Source organism: Lycorma delicatula, chromosome 2 (assembly GCF_047948215.1).
Source record: "Lycorma delicatula isolate Av1 chromosome 2, ASM4794821v1, whole genome shotgun sequence".
Classification (NCBI taxonomy): Eukaryota; Metazoa; Arthropoda; class Insecta; order Hemiptera; family Fulgoridae; genus Lycorma; species Lycorma delicatula.
Genome location: NC_134456.1, coordinates 126,185,810 through 126,202,054, shown reverse-complemented (window position 1 = coordinate 126,202,054; position 16,245 = coordinate 126,185,810). Strand labels below are relative to the sequence as shown.

Here is a 16,245-nt window from a genome sequence, read left to right as displayed (position 1 = left end):
GATGGGTACTGACATTAAGCTTAAGGCTTATATATTGTACAAGTATAAAGAAAGAATTAAAGAAAAAAGAACTCATATTAAATGTTATCGATAATATCAAGTAGAAATAGTAGGGGCTGCAGTTCTACAGTGCCTGTAAGCGAGCTGCCACTGAATATGAAGTTAATAAATTAACTTAAAAAAGATTTTGTATGAATAAAAATATTAGAAGGATTTTTTTTTCAAAGACATTACATTATGTTACTGTTACAAAAGAAAATTCTCACTCCTATTAAAACAGAGTATAAGCAAGAATAACCATATTCACAGATTGTTTTAAAACAAAATGTCTCCAACTTCCTTTTTAAAAAATATACATAATACATATACACTATATTATATATATTCAATTGCGTATTTTCTTAATTTAAAATAAAAATAAAATGATTTTTGAGAAATAGTTTTATATTTTGATAGGTGCAAAACCCAACCTGGCTTGTTAATCCAGAGTTACAATGAACTACAGGTTCACCTCTGCATAAACAAGAATACAGTTGCCCAACAAGAATGGTTAATAAATCAATTGTTTACTTCAACATACAGTTTTGGAGCTTTAGTTTTTGTTAAGAAAACTTCAGACTGTTTATCTAGAGGAGGAGAAGCAACATAGTATATATTCCAGATACTTGGTCTATAATTGCTAATCAGCAATCTGGTAGTTTCAGCTTGGCAAAGACATGTTGATTACCCAAGTAAATGGTGGTATGTACTAAAAATGAGAAAATAATCCTTTATTGGTTATCTTTAAAATTTTGGTTTTTAGAAAATAGCACCAATTCAAGGTTGCTAAGTTTTTAATATTTTACTTCAGTGACGGCTTCTAAAAGTCAAAATTCAAGAATAATTGAAAAAGGATAATTTTCCAATTTTTATTACTTTTTACACTGTTTTTAATATTTTTAATTTGCACATTTTATTTAAAGTATGGATAGGCCTATAAAAATAGGATGCTGCATGATTAATCTTTCCCAAAATATATAGAAGATGAGAAACTACCATCTTATAAAAACAAGAGTAAGGAATACAGGGAATTAACATAAAAAGATAGCTAACAAATGTAAATTGATTCTCTAGAATTCAGGATGTATATTTTTTTACTCTTAAGTTTTCCTACCAATTTTATTAAAATTTCATATGAAACTACTTTAAATATCAGAATGAATTCAGGCTACACATTGTTACACTATAATAATCCAAAGTAATGATAAACACAAAGAAAAAAAACTTGCATTTACATGTAGGCAATCTAATTTTAAAAAGAACTTCTGCTGAAGTAAATGGAACACCAGAAGAATTTCCTTTATGAAATAAAGAATCACAAAAATCAGTTCATTTGGTAAATAATGTCAACTTGATAACCTCCTTTACTGAACACAGTTAAAACGCCCACTCTGGGGGTCTTTTCTAGAAGATGCTCACCACTTAATCTTTCATCATCTTAAGTATTTATATTTTGTTTCGCTACTTATTTTTTTAATAATAAATTTCCTTTTTTTTAGTTTACATTTATAATTATTATACATTTAAATTTTCTAACTTACTGTAAAATAATTTAATTGATTTCTTCAGATTTATAAGGTTTTTATTACATTTATTTTTAAATATTTTCAATAACAAATTTTTGTTTGTTTGTAAGAATATAATTGCTTAGATAAACATATTCCAAGTCTTACATGAATTGGGTTAATTGGCATTGGCTAGCAACTATTTTTTCTGTACTAGCAATCTCGATAATTGGCAGTAGTTCACTTGCAATGGTTTTCATTCAGTTTTATTAAAACCAACTGAATGGAAAGCAATAGGCAGTGAAAATCTAAACTTGATACTGTTTATTTTTTAGAAACTATACTGGTTTTTACAAGATAAAAGGATTTTATATAGAATAAGTTCATGTAACTTAGGTTATGACAAGTTCTATCCTTAGGGAAAGATTTGTGTTTGGAGAATACCAAAATAGTATAAGAAACATTAATTTTATTGTGTATACTTGAAGTGAAGAATTCACCCACTATCAAATTTTGCTTTAAAGAATTATATATGGCTACCAATACAATAACTGAATGGAAGAACTTTTTAAGAGAAGTTTGTGTTTTCTCATTAATTCAGAACCCATTTGTCATTTGAACACCACGTACAACCATAAAAATAAATGAGTCTTGCCTTTCCAAACGAAAGGTTAATGTTGGGTACCCGTAACAATAGATATTTGGGAGAAAATGTCTCAAAACAAAATGTTTTCTCTATGTTGTCCTGGACAGAACTGCTGAAATATTGTAGTAAGTAATAAGGGAATCCATTTTGCCAGCTACAACATCAGACTTGTGAATGAATATTGCATAACAGGATTCTTTTCCTAATTTGCACTTCAGGTATTTTACCCATTTTGAAAATTTTTTGTAGATCCCAATCAGATGCACACATCCAATCTTTGGAATTATTATAGACTTCAGCAGAACTCAGAGAAGAGTATGGTACTGGTTGTGAGTTACTAGATTTGTATTTATGAATTCATGTGGAGATGAAGAAAAGCTCATGAATATTTCTAATAGATATGTGCTGACATAACATTGTACTGGCCTTCAGAAGAATAAATTACATTGTATTAATGCTAGTATAGATAGGCTTTTAGATTAGATTAAAATGGGTGATGCAAATATTTTTTTGAAATCTTCTAATATTTATAATAATGAAGACACTTCATCCAAATTTGGTATGCAAGCTATTTCCTAATGAATTTTACTTCTAGAAATAAAGGGGTAGTGAAAAAGCCTGCCACTCAGAAAGTGTCAGGCTCTTTTGGAAAGACCACAACCTGAGAAGGTGCAAATCGCTTAAAATGAATGTTCTGAAACATACAAGCAATTCACTCGGTTAGGTGACAGGCATAGTGCAATGTAGATAACATTCATAGGAACAGTTATGTCTTTTTTAGTTAATTTTCAACAAGAATTATGTTGTATTGGAGATAGTAAATCTGTCTGATTAGTATTTTTTTTCTTATAGCTTTGTAAAAGTGTTTAAAATAATTATTATAATGTAGTTTTGGAACAGTTTTATTCTCAAATACAGATACTTGCACAATAACTGCTGACAATTATTATATGATGTAAAATAAAAATAATCTTTAATTGTAATTCCAATGGTGAATTAAATAATGATATGTTACATAAAGCCATTATCATAGTTTGCATTTATTCAACATTATTAATAATTATGCTGACTTGATTTTAAGAAAGAAAAAACCATTACTGATAATTATACAGTAAATAATAAAGAAAGAAATTAGTTCAAAACTTTCAGTTCAAACATTATAATTACTTTCATTTTTATATAATTTAGTATTATTTCATTACGTTTTAAAATACTGTACTGTTGTTGTAATAGATTATACCCTTTACAGCTAGTTGTTTTTGTCTAATAAGATTATTTATTCATCTCAACAAGTACCAACAATTTAAATGGTAAAAAACTTATCATTTTATATTATTTATAAATAAATAAAATTAGTGTTAACATTAATAGATTATTTGATCAGTTTATTCTTTTTTACAAGTATTGTAGTTGTTAATAAAATTTATAAACATTTTCAGAGGCTTTTAAAAAATTCTAACAGTAATACCATATTATATGTATACTTTGCACATTATGGGATTTACTTTCAGAAAAAAATAATTTTAATAAAAATATTGATTAAAAAAAAAAAATCTGTAAATATTAAATACATTGTCTAATGATGCATTCATACAGCAGTCTTCATCCACCAAAATGCATGGCATACAGATTATCCAGCATTTAAAAAACTGAACAGAATATCTGACAATAGACCTTCATAAGTATACAATTAATGTAACAAAAAGAAGAGATAAATGTAAATGATGTGTGAATATTAAAAATAAACGAAAGAAAAAAACAGAAAAGTAGCATATTTTCTTCATCTTTTTTGTTTTTACATTAGAAATATATATGTTGTTACACACACGCGCATGCACATATACAAGGTACACATATATAAATGATTAGATCTGAAGAGGTTACTCATGGAAAAAGTGTATTATTTTTTACTGTTAGAATTGTTTAAAAAAGTAGCCTCAAAATAGATCGGCTATCATATCTGAAGTGTGAAGATTGCCGTTTTATTTTATAATTTACTTTTAAGTTATCATTAAAATATATAAATCAAATTGTCATTTAATATTAGGGTTCAGTTACCGTACATTATCTGTATAATTAAAATCTTTATCATAATTTAAAATTTACAATAGATTCTTATTTAAATGTTATTTACAGTCATTTCAGCAACAAAAATATATTATTTTTAAATAGTAAGTTTTATAAATAAAATAAATGTAATTTAACTCGCCTATTCTAACCTCATTTTTTATAATATTGGGTGCCTTTTTAGAAAAAAATTTATTCACTGTAGGCTTTATAAATTTGTACAGTGTACTTTTAAGCTGTTATTCAGTTCTTAGTGTTTTAATGATGTTAAATGTTTGTAAGTAAATAATTACATGTAACTGTGTGATATATATATATATTTTCACACACATTTTAATTCAGTATTAATATGTATTTGTACTAGAAATAAAATGAGGTGTAATACATTTATTTTGTTATTTTATTCCTTAAAAATACATTAAACAACATAACAATCTCATATACCTTTTACCCAAATAAAATTCTTCATACTGATTTAAAAAACTTAAAACCACTTGCCTATGAATACAATGGAAATAAGTAAATAAACAAAAGGATTTCTGAGATTTCTTTCCATGTTGTATATTAGGTGCTATATAATCACGTTGGTTGTAAGGAACCTTGACTTGACACAAGTTGACCTGAAACTGGCATAGGTATTCTCAAGAATAACAAACATCTTTTTTTTAAGGCTTACTAGGGAAAGTGAGGAGTAAAATGGTTTCCCAGTATCTCCTTCAGTGAGCAAAATGTACTGATAAACATCATCAGCAAACCAAGCTCAACGAAATGCCAGTCAACATATGAATATGATTAGTCTTGACAGAAAGCAAATCGTTTAGTGCTTCTTATATCTCATATGCTTTACAAGCAACCCACCCATAAGAAAGACTGGCACAGACAATGTAAAGCAATAAATTAATATACTCCACTCTTTTCTGCTGTGACATAATCAATATATACACTATTTTAACTCAGCAGATCGATCTTCTCTCCATCTACAACCTTAAAAGCATTTTCTTTATGCTGAACAATTTTTTATATCTAGCAATTTCTTCTAATACCATAATTGTACAACATTAAATATTAAACATTTTTTTAACTATATGTTTGTAATGTGAAGACCCAAAAACGTCTGAACACTTTTTATGTTTTTATAAAGGGCTGAGCTACAGACAATATTTAATCTTAAAATTTCCATTTTGAGTTCAGTTCTTGATAACATATAGTTTTCAACAATTTCTTGCTTCAAGAGTATTTTGTCAAAAAATAAACCTGGACAAAAGTTGATTCCAATAACATTTCTGTCAATCATATTTTCTGAAATAACTCAAGTGGTTTTTGTCCCTCTCTTGGTAAACGTTATTTAAATTACATAAAAAGTTTTAGGTGTATTATTAAAATGTTTAATAATTTTAAAACATTATCTCATGCTCTTCAAGTTAATAAAAAATGTAAGCAATTTGGAATATATTATGAATATATGAAGTGTACCATAATCAGATAGTTGTAGATTAACTGACATGAAATACAGTCATGGAAAATATTACCACTCTCAGAAATAACTTGCTGATTGCCAGATTCAGTAAGGATGAGGAGTGAATGGTTTTCTCTTGCCTTCTTCACTGAACATACTGTTACATATCAGCATGTCAACTCCACTGAAATGCAGTTTACATTCAATTCTTTTTCCAATTTTTCGAAGGGGCTGGTTGTACAATAACATAATTATAATCAGATTAATACCACTTGTACATCAGCTGCTTTATATTTATTAAAGCTGTAAGGATTGTGACAGAAAATGTAGAACAACAGATTAGTTTAACACTTCTGTGTGTTAAACCCACTATTCTCAGCTCATTAAAGAAATTGGACCATATTATTTTCAAGCTCTGCCTTCTAGAAGCTAAAAAAAGGGTTAAATAAAGGTGGGATTACAATATTGTTAAAATTGTAATTTTGACAGCCAAGATGAAATAGGGATGTTGCTGTCACTATTACTAGTAGTAATATGCAGTATATATATTTAAATCATATCAGTTTATTTTTAACAGTGATAAATCAAATTATTTTGATTATATCACAATAAAAAAAAAGAATGAAAGAAAAGGCAGCAAAATTAATATATAACTTATATAATTTTGTTACATAAGCAACCAACTCTATGATGATACATTCCACATCGTAATCATTTTGACAACAGCATGCCTCACTACTACTAACAATTTTAAAGGTTAACAGGTTTTTAGCTAGTTATATCTGTTACACATAGTTCAACTACTGGTGGTATCTCTTTTAATAAAAGATAAGATTTGATATTTTTATAACAGATTTTATAATTTATAAAGTCCAGAAATTACTGATTTTTAAATTGGTAATTCTCACTTAAATTTTTTTCTTAATTCATAAGGAAATTGTTACAATTTGCAAATTCACTGCATTTGATGAAATGGGAATCTACGAATTATATTATTTTGACTAAGAGTAAAGTAAAAAATTATTTATGGATATTATCTGGAAAAAATATAATCAAGTTGACTTCATTACCAAAGATTTCATAATTATTTTCTAATTTCTTAATGACAGATGTATACTTTAACATGCTATATTTTTTACAAAGTAAATAATCAAATGGTGCTAAGTATTTAAGATAGTGAGTTCAGTAGTAGCAAAATTCCAAAAACCAGATTTTGAAGACTTATTGGCATTCACTAACTTCACAGTAGTCAACAATTTATTCTACTGATCCACTAGTTTCAAATAAAAGTTTGTCCTTGTATACCTAGACAACATTTTTATTTCATTTATGTTCCAACATAAAATGTTGGAAACGAGAGGCTTGGATCCACAACTTAGCTCAACAATCTATTTTTGCAGAACAGCAGCAAAAACATATGAAATATTAAAAATTATACACACGCATGTGTGTGTGTGTGTGTGTATTTGGGCAAAAAAATTTTTTTTTAGTGTAAATATAATAATTTTATTATTATCTAAATTAAATATATAAATTTATTAAAGAATAATTTATATAACAAAAGAAAATATTTATATTTATTTAAGTGCATCTTCAGCTCGCTGCCGAATGTCATCAGCCATTTTCCTTAACTCAGTATCATTAACTTGAAGCAAGTCATTCTGTTCTTGAAGACTGGTCAATGATTTTTCTAATTTTTTACTTGCATTTAAAAACTTTCTAACGAGGTCATATGTAATATCTACATTGCTTTTATCAGAAGAATTTTTCTTTTGTGAGCTGAACTCTGGAAAAAAAAAATTGTGTTAACTCATTTTTCAACAAACATGATTACTTTTATATATACATATATTTTTATTACTATAAAGCTTGCAAAAATTATTTAAATGTCAGGAAAAGATTTTTGAAAGTGTATGTTTGGAGTGTCGCTTTATATGGAAGTGAAACTTGGACAATCGGAGTGAAATGTGGTGCTATAGGAGAATGTTAAAAATCAGATGGGTCGATAAAGTGACAAATGAAGAGGTATTGCGGCAAATAGATGAAGAAAGAAGCATTTGGAAAAATATAGTTAAAAGAAGAGACAGACTTATAGGCCACATAATAAGGCATCCTGGAATAGTCGCTTTAATATTGGAAAGACAGGTAGAAGGAAAACATTGTGTAGGCAGGCCACGTTTGGAATATGTAAAACAAATTGTTAGGGATGTAGGATGTAGAGGGTATACTGAAATGAAACGACTAGCACTAGATAGGGAATCTTGGAGAGCTGCATCAAACCAGTCAAATGAATGAAGACAAAAAAAAAATAAAGCTTGCAGTACTCCCATAACCTATTATTACATCACAATCATGATTTTGTAATACAGCAATGGTCAATGGCTTATAAAAAAATTCTGTAATAGATTACAGGTTGACCTCTCAGCCCAAAAATAATATAAACAAAAATTTACTCAGTAAATATGTTTATTAAGTAAACCTACTCATAAACACAAAAATTGGCATGCCAAATAATATTATGGATGAAATTATTTCTATAAAAAAGGAGTAATTAGTGTCACTCTGCTGTAATGTTTACAAAATACAAAAATAAAAATACAAAAATAAATACTTAAAATTGTTATATTACACTGTTAAATGGCGTCACATTATGCAGGTTGGTTCAGTTTGTTTATTTTCATCTTATTAATTAAGATTAGTTAGTTTAATATACAAACATCTTAAATTTTCAGGCATACTTATAGAACTAAATTTTCTAGTTGTACTTAATAATATTTAGGAGTATATGCAATTCAAATAAAAGTTAACTTTTTATGAAATATTAATAAGCATTCTTAACAAATTCAATTCTGAAATCTGAAACTGCATTATTTTCTTAATGATTTCTGAAACTCATTATTTTTTTGTTGGAGAAAAAAAAACAATCCGCAAGATGAAACAAGTTCATGTTTAGAAAGAGGGGAAGGTTGGGTCAATGGGCTTGGCCCTCACAATCTATAAAATATTCTTCAATGACAAAAAAATATCTAAGACATTTGCCTCATACCAGGATGGAAAACTGAATAGCTGTCTATAATGGTGGATTTGGTGGCAGCCACAGCAATTCTACTAATATAACAACTGGTATTCAAGGAAAAAATTTTTGTTTGATGGTGAAATAATATAAGAAAAGATCAGATCTTTAAACCAATTAAGTATCAGTTGAATGAAGGCAAATAAATAAGTTACCTGGCCAACTAACCCAACAATTAATATTGTTCAGCGTTTTTTCTTTACTATTAAAATTTAAGAACACTAGCTTAAACAATTATACACGTTTAAAGTATTTACAGATTTTATAACTTATGTACATTACAAAGACGACTATTAGTTACTCTATGGAAATACACCAGAACATGGAAGTGAAGGAATATGCACTAATTATTCTTTTAAATAGTTAAGTGTAAAACCTTACTAATAAAATATATAACCTCCTGAGGCTTCAAATAAGTTTGGTAAAGTGATCTAAGAAAAAATTAAAAATTACTTGCTTACCTGAAAACACTGGATCATCTGGTGGCGCCGATGTTATGTCTTCTAACATTTGATCATTAGTAGGTGGTTTAGGCCAAGGAGGTAATTCATTCTTTTTTTTAAACATAGTTTCGTAAATTTAAATAATGCAGTTCTAAAATAAATACTATCTTTCAGTTACTTTTTTGATTTCATGGAAAGTAAGGTTATGTTGCATAAATTTAATCTTAATCATTTGGTTTTATTCTAAAACGATAGCGTTTTTTTGGTATTAATTTATATTATCCTGAATGTTACATCAACCGTTGATGTTACTTATAAACCAATTGAAAACTGAATAACATTCTAACATAAACGCTAAGCATAACACTTGTTGACAAAGTCTTAATTAAACAGCTGATTGCTCAAAGTATAACAGCTGATTTACAAATGTCTTCAGTTTGGAAGTTAGCGCGGTTTTCTTTCGCGCCCAAATTGTGCCTATTGCTGTATTTACAGATTATTTGATGGTGTTGTTTCATTTTATTTCAGACGCGTTACTTTTGATATTTTGATAAGTTTGGTCGTAAAGTATGCCTTCTTTATTGACATCTACGATTCTTTCGTTGCCTAATGATGTAGTTTCAAAGTATGTATTATATTTATTTACAGAAAGTTTTTCTTAGGTTAATTCAACTATGGTTAAAAATTCCTTTGTTAAGATAGTACTAAGTATCTCGTCGAAGTAGATCATATTTTAAGTATAATCATACATTACTGAGGTGCAGATAATTTGTAAATGGTTAATTTTAATGCTTGATCACTCCTGTTAATCTGTTATATTTTAATCATGTCTTATCGTGTAGTGTACTCTTATCTTCAAAAGATACAACACATGCATTCCGACGAACCATAATGTGGTTTACATATGAAAAAATTACTAATAAATTTACATCCTGATCTACAGTTTGACATTAAATTAATCCCTGCCCAATGTTCATATAAATTTAAAGGCATAGTGTATGGATTATCAATCAACTTGAAGCTAACATTGCATCTGCATCCAATTATGTTTTTTTATTGCCCATTTTAGATTTTCAGAGTATTTTTTACTCCTGATTATTGCTATGAAAAACATGATATAGGTTGTTATATTACAGTGCTTACTAAATTATTAAATTATAATATGATTATAATGTTAAACCTGTTCTAAGTTGTTTCTGTAATGTTTGGGTTCATTGATGTATGTTACTTGGTTCTAAAACATTAACCATATGCTAGCTTGGTTTATATAATAGTTCATGCAGGTCAACATGTTAGTTCATCATATGTTAGTTTTTCTTATTCTCTAATGGTTGAACAATTTAGTAAGTAATCACACCAATAGTATATAACCACTTAAAATTGCAGAATTGACCAGAGATTGTCAGAAAGTGAATTTACAGTTAATTACCTAATTGTTAAATATATTGTTTGTCAAAGTTTTGAAAGCGTAAACACATCGATGCCCTAGTTCTGCCTTGGATGTCTGAAGTAAGTTGATACTGCTAGTAGGTATTGTTGGGGTTAATGTACCACAACAGGATGTTGGTAGCAAAAATCAAGTCACCCTTATTGTAAACTGAGGTTTCTAAACTTTTTTAGGTAATACATGAATATTAAGAATCACATAAATGTTGTGAGACTGATAAAAAATAGTGTTCCGTGAAATGAAGACTTTTAATTTTAAGTAAACCACAGTCACATACAGACTTATTTATTGCAGTGCTTGCTGTTTAAAAAAATTATTTTTGCGGGGAACTGCTGCTTATGTTGATTATGTGGTGTTTGTGTATACTTCATTAATTCAGTCACATTTTTGTTTTAATTTCTTGTTTGTAATCTTATTTTGTGTATTCATCGTATTATTTGAATCTAAAATTTTCAGCTTCTATTGATGACAATAATTGTACTGGATTATTTAGCAAATTTATTTGCTATTGTTTTCATACATTAGGTTAGGAGACTTGGACAATGAACTGTCAGATGGAGATTTGACCGAAAAGGGTTACTGTAAACGAAAATGGAAACTGCTTGAGCCTTTTGCCGAGTCTTCATTATGTGAAGAGGTTGTATCCTTGCAGAAGAGATTGGAATCTGCTAAGTTATCTGAGGTATAAAACTGATAAATTTGTTTTTATGAAATACACCTGTTTTACCTGTTGTATTTATAAGGTTTTATCTGACTACTTGAAGATGATATGTTTGAACTGTTGGTATATTTGCTTATGCTTAAGTAACTTGGCAGTAGAAGTACCAATTTTATGAAGTAGTTATCAAGCAATTTGTTGCAGTTTCATTGCGACATGGATGTATGATGATTTACAAAAGAAAGTAATCCTTAATTGGGAATATATGCAAATAAAACTAACTAAATGAAAAATTATTTTCTATTATGACAAACTAATTGTGAAATATGAAGTTTGGGTCCGTTTTAAAAAATTCCTTTTCATATTGCAATTATATGTATAACTTTTTATCATCTTTTCATTACATAGGCATTAAGTGAAATCAAATTTTAAATTTTTTTTACCAGCCTATATTAAAAAGTTAAGAAATATCTCAAATTTAAACCTACTATTTAACCAAAAAAATTAAATATGAGTGTAATTGTTTTTTGTTTTGCCCTTTGTAAAAACATTTATGCAGTACCAATCTCTATTTCCCTTCTAAATTTTTAACTGTGGTCATGAGTTCTCGCCTGAAATGATTACCATGATTTCCCCAACCATTTTTTAAACTTCATTTTATAATTTTAGAAACAGTTGTTTTTGAAGTTATAGGTTATCATATTTTACTCTGAATTAAATTCTCTATAACTTTTACAATTTTTATGTGTTTTTACCCATTTACAAAGTTATTTTAGACCAAACATAAAATAGTTTTTTTGATGTGAAACGTCTTTAAAATCACACTGAAATATACGTGCACCTGAATAGAAATTTGTAGCATAACGAAAAGGTATGTATTATCGTGCCTTAATGCGGTGTTATTTTATAATTTACATGGCCAGCTTGGCGATACAACTGAGTTTTCGACACTGGTGAGCAGTCATCTTGCCCATACAACTGAGTTTGTGTCACTGGCGAGCGAGTTGGCGGGTATGGGCACAGCACAGATCGGTCACTGGCACTTGCTACTTTTCATTCAGTGTAGTTCACGACTTAGACGTGATTCATGTGTTTGTGTTTAGAGTTTGTCAAGATATATTGATTTAAGTAATAATAAGTGTATTTTAGACAATGTTTTAGACAATGTGTAAAAAATTAAAGTAAACATGTAAAAAGCATAATGATTCAATATGTCAGCCTGAACCAGTGCAAAAGGAAGCCAGAATTATAAATTGCGCATGTTGTTGGAAAGGGGAGGTTATGGGCCACACGCAGGTACCCCAATGTTCGGTGCCGAGCAAGTGAGACTGTTTCGGGAGCATCGCAAAGCTGGCATGGCATGCTCAGTGAACGACGCTGATGGTGCGAGCACCTCTGCTGCTGCTTATTATGCCTAATAGCTCTTCTCATATCACAGACCAATGTTGAACAATATTGTCATCGAATATTAGAAATAAATATGTACCATTTAGTGTCTGTTTTATGTTAAAATGAAATTTAATACGCAGTCAATATCCCTTTTTTATTTCAATCTAATACACTAAAAGTGACTCTCTGATATACAGACCGACCAATTTACTTGTAGAGTTGGCTAAATAAAGGATCTAAAATTTTCCATTGGAGACTCTCAGTTTTGTTCAGAAAATTTGATTATGGTTCTCCCATTTAACTCTACAGATGAGTTGGTCGGTCTGTAGCTCAGAGGAACTTCTTCCAAGGTCTGTAACGTTTCATGTTAAACCAATGGCTGTGCGCCCCGACACAGCGCCACCTGATTTTTTCGACCCCAGTCTTCTATTTTTTACTTCAGATTACTCCAAAATTATGAAAAATACAATAATGAGATTTTTTTTAGGTTAGATTTCATATAAAACCAATAAATTTTATCCTTAATTTGGGTCCCAATGATTACAGTCTGGCTTAATTTTACCTAAGGTGCAGAAATCAGAGCAAAACCTTTTGCCAGTCAACATTTGCCAAAAAGCATTTATGAACCTTTTTTTTCTTATAGAGGTGGAGTAATCCCATTTAGGGCACTTAGGCAGTGTTGGGCTCGCTAACAGGTTCCACAATATATTAATAAGTGTGTATGTGTTCCTGCGCACTACCAACTAAACCTCCACCCCTGGCTAACCATCCCTCCTGGAAACCGCTTATGTGGCATTACTTTAGGAAGAGGAAAACGTCCATACACACAAAATTGGTCACCGCAAACACAACAGGAAATACACAAACAAACACTCGCTCACCACAAAATGAAACACAAAATTACACACAGACAACAAATTAAGCCAAAAAGATCAACAACCATGCACACAAACAGCAAACACACCCACCCACAGATCAAGGAACAACCAAAACACCCACACACATCACACAGACAAAACTCACAACATGCAAAACAGCAACAATAAATCTATAAGAAACGCCCAACAATCTGTCAAAACACAGTACTTACCAGATGGAGACTTTTCTTTCTTTTTCCTGTTTAGCCTCCGGTAACTACCGTTTAGAAAATTCTTCAGAGGATGATATGTATGAGTGTAAATGAAGTGTAGTCTTGTACATTCTCAGTTCGACCATTCCTGAGATGTGTGGTTAATTGAAACCCAACTACCAAAGAACACCGGTATCCACGATTTAGTATTCAAGTCTGTGTAAAAATATACCAGATGGAGACTATCTTTCTCCAATGTAACATTGAGAGATGCCATTTGGCACCATGAACAGAGTGCCCACAGCTTCGTTGCACTAAGGCGACCTCCAGATGCTCAGGAGATCCCCAAGGCACTCAGCCATAAGCCTGTTCAACCTGGCACCCTTCGATGTCTCCTTCCCTTACAAGACTCCTCTGCAGCATATAGTTTTGCCATCACATTCCTAGTGAAATCTTTCACAGCTCTCCAGCTCTCCTCATCTTCCAACAGCGTCCTTTGCATTTTATTTGGTGTGAACATAGAGTCACGACCCAGCGTGACATTTCCAAGTGATCCTGTGTGAAACATGGGCACCAGAAATATATGTGCTCGGAGTCTCTTCTTCCTTGCATTCTGGGCAAATCTCTGAGTGGTCCAAGTTAAACCTATAGCTGCCATGATCCGCGAGGAACTGTGTAAGGTATCCCAGCGAGCCATTCACCCCTTCAAATCACCAATGAGGCGATGTGTCTACCGACCCCCCACGCTTTGGTCCCATCTCTCTTGCTGGAATTCCATGAGCTCACCTGTTATTGTCTAATTGTCAATTTCCTGACTACAGGCTGCAAATTCCCCAACTCGCTTATTCTCTTCCGTTGCAGCAATACTGAATCTATCGGCATATGTCCGGTCAGCACTTTCACCGCTGCTAACGATACTGTTCTATACGCTGATATAGCCTACAAACAGCAACTCCTGTGGAGGGACTCCAGTTTTCCACTGTATTTACGGAATCTAGTTACTCCCAACCACAGTTTGGCTCCATAAAGGAGAGAGGAATCAGCAACCTCCTTCTGTGTTGGTGAGGTCCACTTCTATCTGGCAGAAGGTCTGCAATCAGCCGCAGCACCCTGTCAGCCTTATAACTTGCTTCAGTGGCATGAACTCCCAAAACAGAGTCTAGAGTCTATCCTGACTCCGATACTTAATAGCAGGTCTTACAGCAATCTTCTTATCTTCTAGTGTAAGTATCAAACTAGGCCTTTTTGCAGCAGTGATTACCATTGACTCATTTTTCTCTGGTGCTAGCTCCAGCCCAGCATCCTCCATCCATGCCCTAATCGCCAAATAAAAGTCATGTCTCTTAGTGACTGATGTCCTCACATGGAGGTGAGGACATCAGTTGCCATTGTCAGGTCATCAGCATAAAGCATCACCATAAAGCATGACTACCGGGGAAAGGGTAACCTGGAAAATGCCATAGTATGCCAGATTCCAGAGGATCAGTCCAAGTACTGACTTTGTGCACGCCTCTATCAAGACCATGTTCGGCCATGTTCTGGACCTCGCATTATGATAATGTGAGGAATGCTATTAAATGCATTCCTCATACTCAGCGTCATCAGAATACACATCCTGCCACCACCAGTTTTAATAATCCTCTTTACTGTTTTGCACACTCCAGCCATGATGTCCAGGGCAGACCATCCCCTGCAAAAGCCAAATTGGCCCACCTGTTCCACCACCCCTGAAATTCGCTACTGGATCATTTGTTTCAAAACCGTGGCTAAAAAAATGATCATGGCAAGTGGCCAGTATGAGGAGGGAAGTGCCAGGTCCCTCCCCGGCTTGGGGACCAGTACCAGCTGCTGCTCCTTCCATACTTTGGAAAAAAATGCCTTCAGAAAGGCAAGTATTAAAAACTTCCAAAAATATATTGTAGGCTACCTGAGCTGCTACCATAACTACTAAATTTGGCAGCCAGTCCAGACCCAGAGCCTTGTTCACTGGCATTCAGGTTATTGCTGCAGCAAGTTCATCAGCAAAAAGGGCGGGGGGGGGGGGTTGAGGTTTCATTTCTTCTATAACATCAGCCTCTAATTCTTCTCTGAGGAGAAAGCTTGTCTATTATACACCATACTTGTACATCTCTTATTTCAGGACATTGGGTCTCAGTGTTCCCCTAACAGCTATCTTGTACGATCTCCCCCACGAATCTCAGTCTCCTCTGATATCAAATGTTTCCATGCCTTAGCTTTTGACTTGTGAATTAAGTCCTGCGAGCTCTTTCCTGCACTCCCTGTATGGTGTTGCATATATGGCTCGAAGGGAGTGCAGGTACTCCCTGGTCATCCGCCTCCTCACCCTGTGACATTCCTGTCTTTTCTTGGGAATATCCTGGATCCACCAATAAGTGGGTGGGTGTCCTGATCTACTATACTTCTGTGGCAAATCTGCACAAGCCTCATCTAAA

General features: G+C 31.7%; 2 protein-coding genes across 2 annotated transcripts in view; one reads left to right on the top strand and one right to left on the bottom strand.

Moving 5' to 3' along the window:
- Nucleotides 1-7,192: 7,192 nt before the first annotated feature.
- On the bottom strand, nt 7,193-9,630 carry LOC142319206 (uncharacterized). The gene is made up of 2 exons (XM_075356216.1): nt 9,248-9,630; nt 7,193-7,499 (listed from the first exon to the last, which is right to left on the bottom strand). Exons 1-2 carry the CDS (start codon nt 9,351-9,353, stop codon nt 7,291-7,293), a joined length of 315 nt encoding a protein of 104 aa, XP_075212331.1. The 5' UTR covers nt 9,354-9,630; the 3' UTR covers nt 7,193-7,290.
- A 36-nt stretch (nt 9,631-9,666) lies between these two features.
- The window catches only part of LOC142319205 (DNA (cytosine-5)-methyltransferase 1-like), a 93,633-nt gene continuing 87,054 nt past the window's right edge, over nt 9,667-16,245 (top strand). Inside the window, exons 1-2 of the mRNA XM_075356215.1 lie at nt 9,667-9,854; nt 11,202-11,358. Of these exons, the coding sequence (XP_075212330.1) occupies nt 9,799-9,854; nt 11,202-11,358 (213 nt within the window). The 5' untranslated portion in view covers nt 9,667-9,798. The remainder of the gene's footprint in view (nt 9,855-11,201; nt 11,359-16,245) is intronic.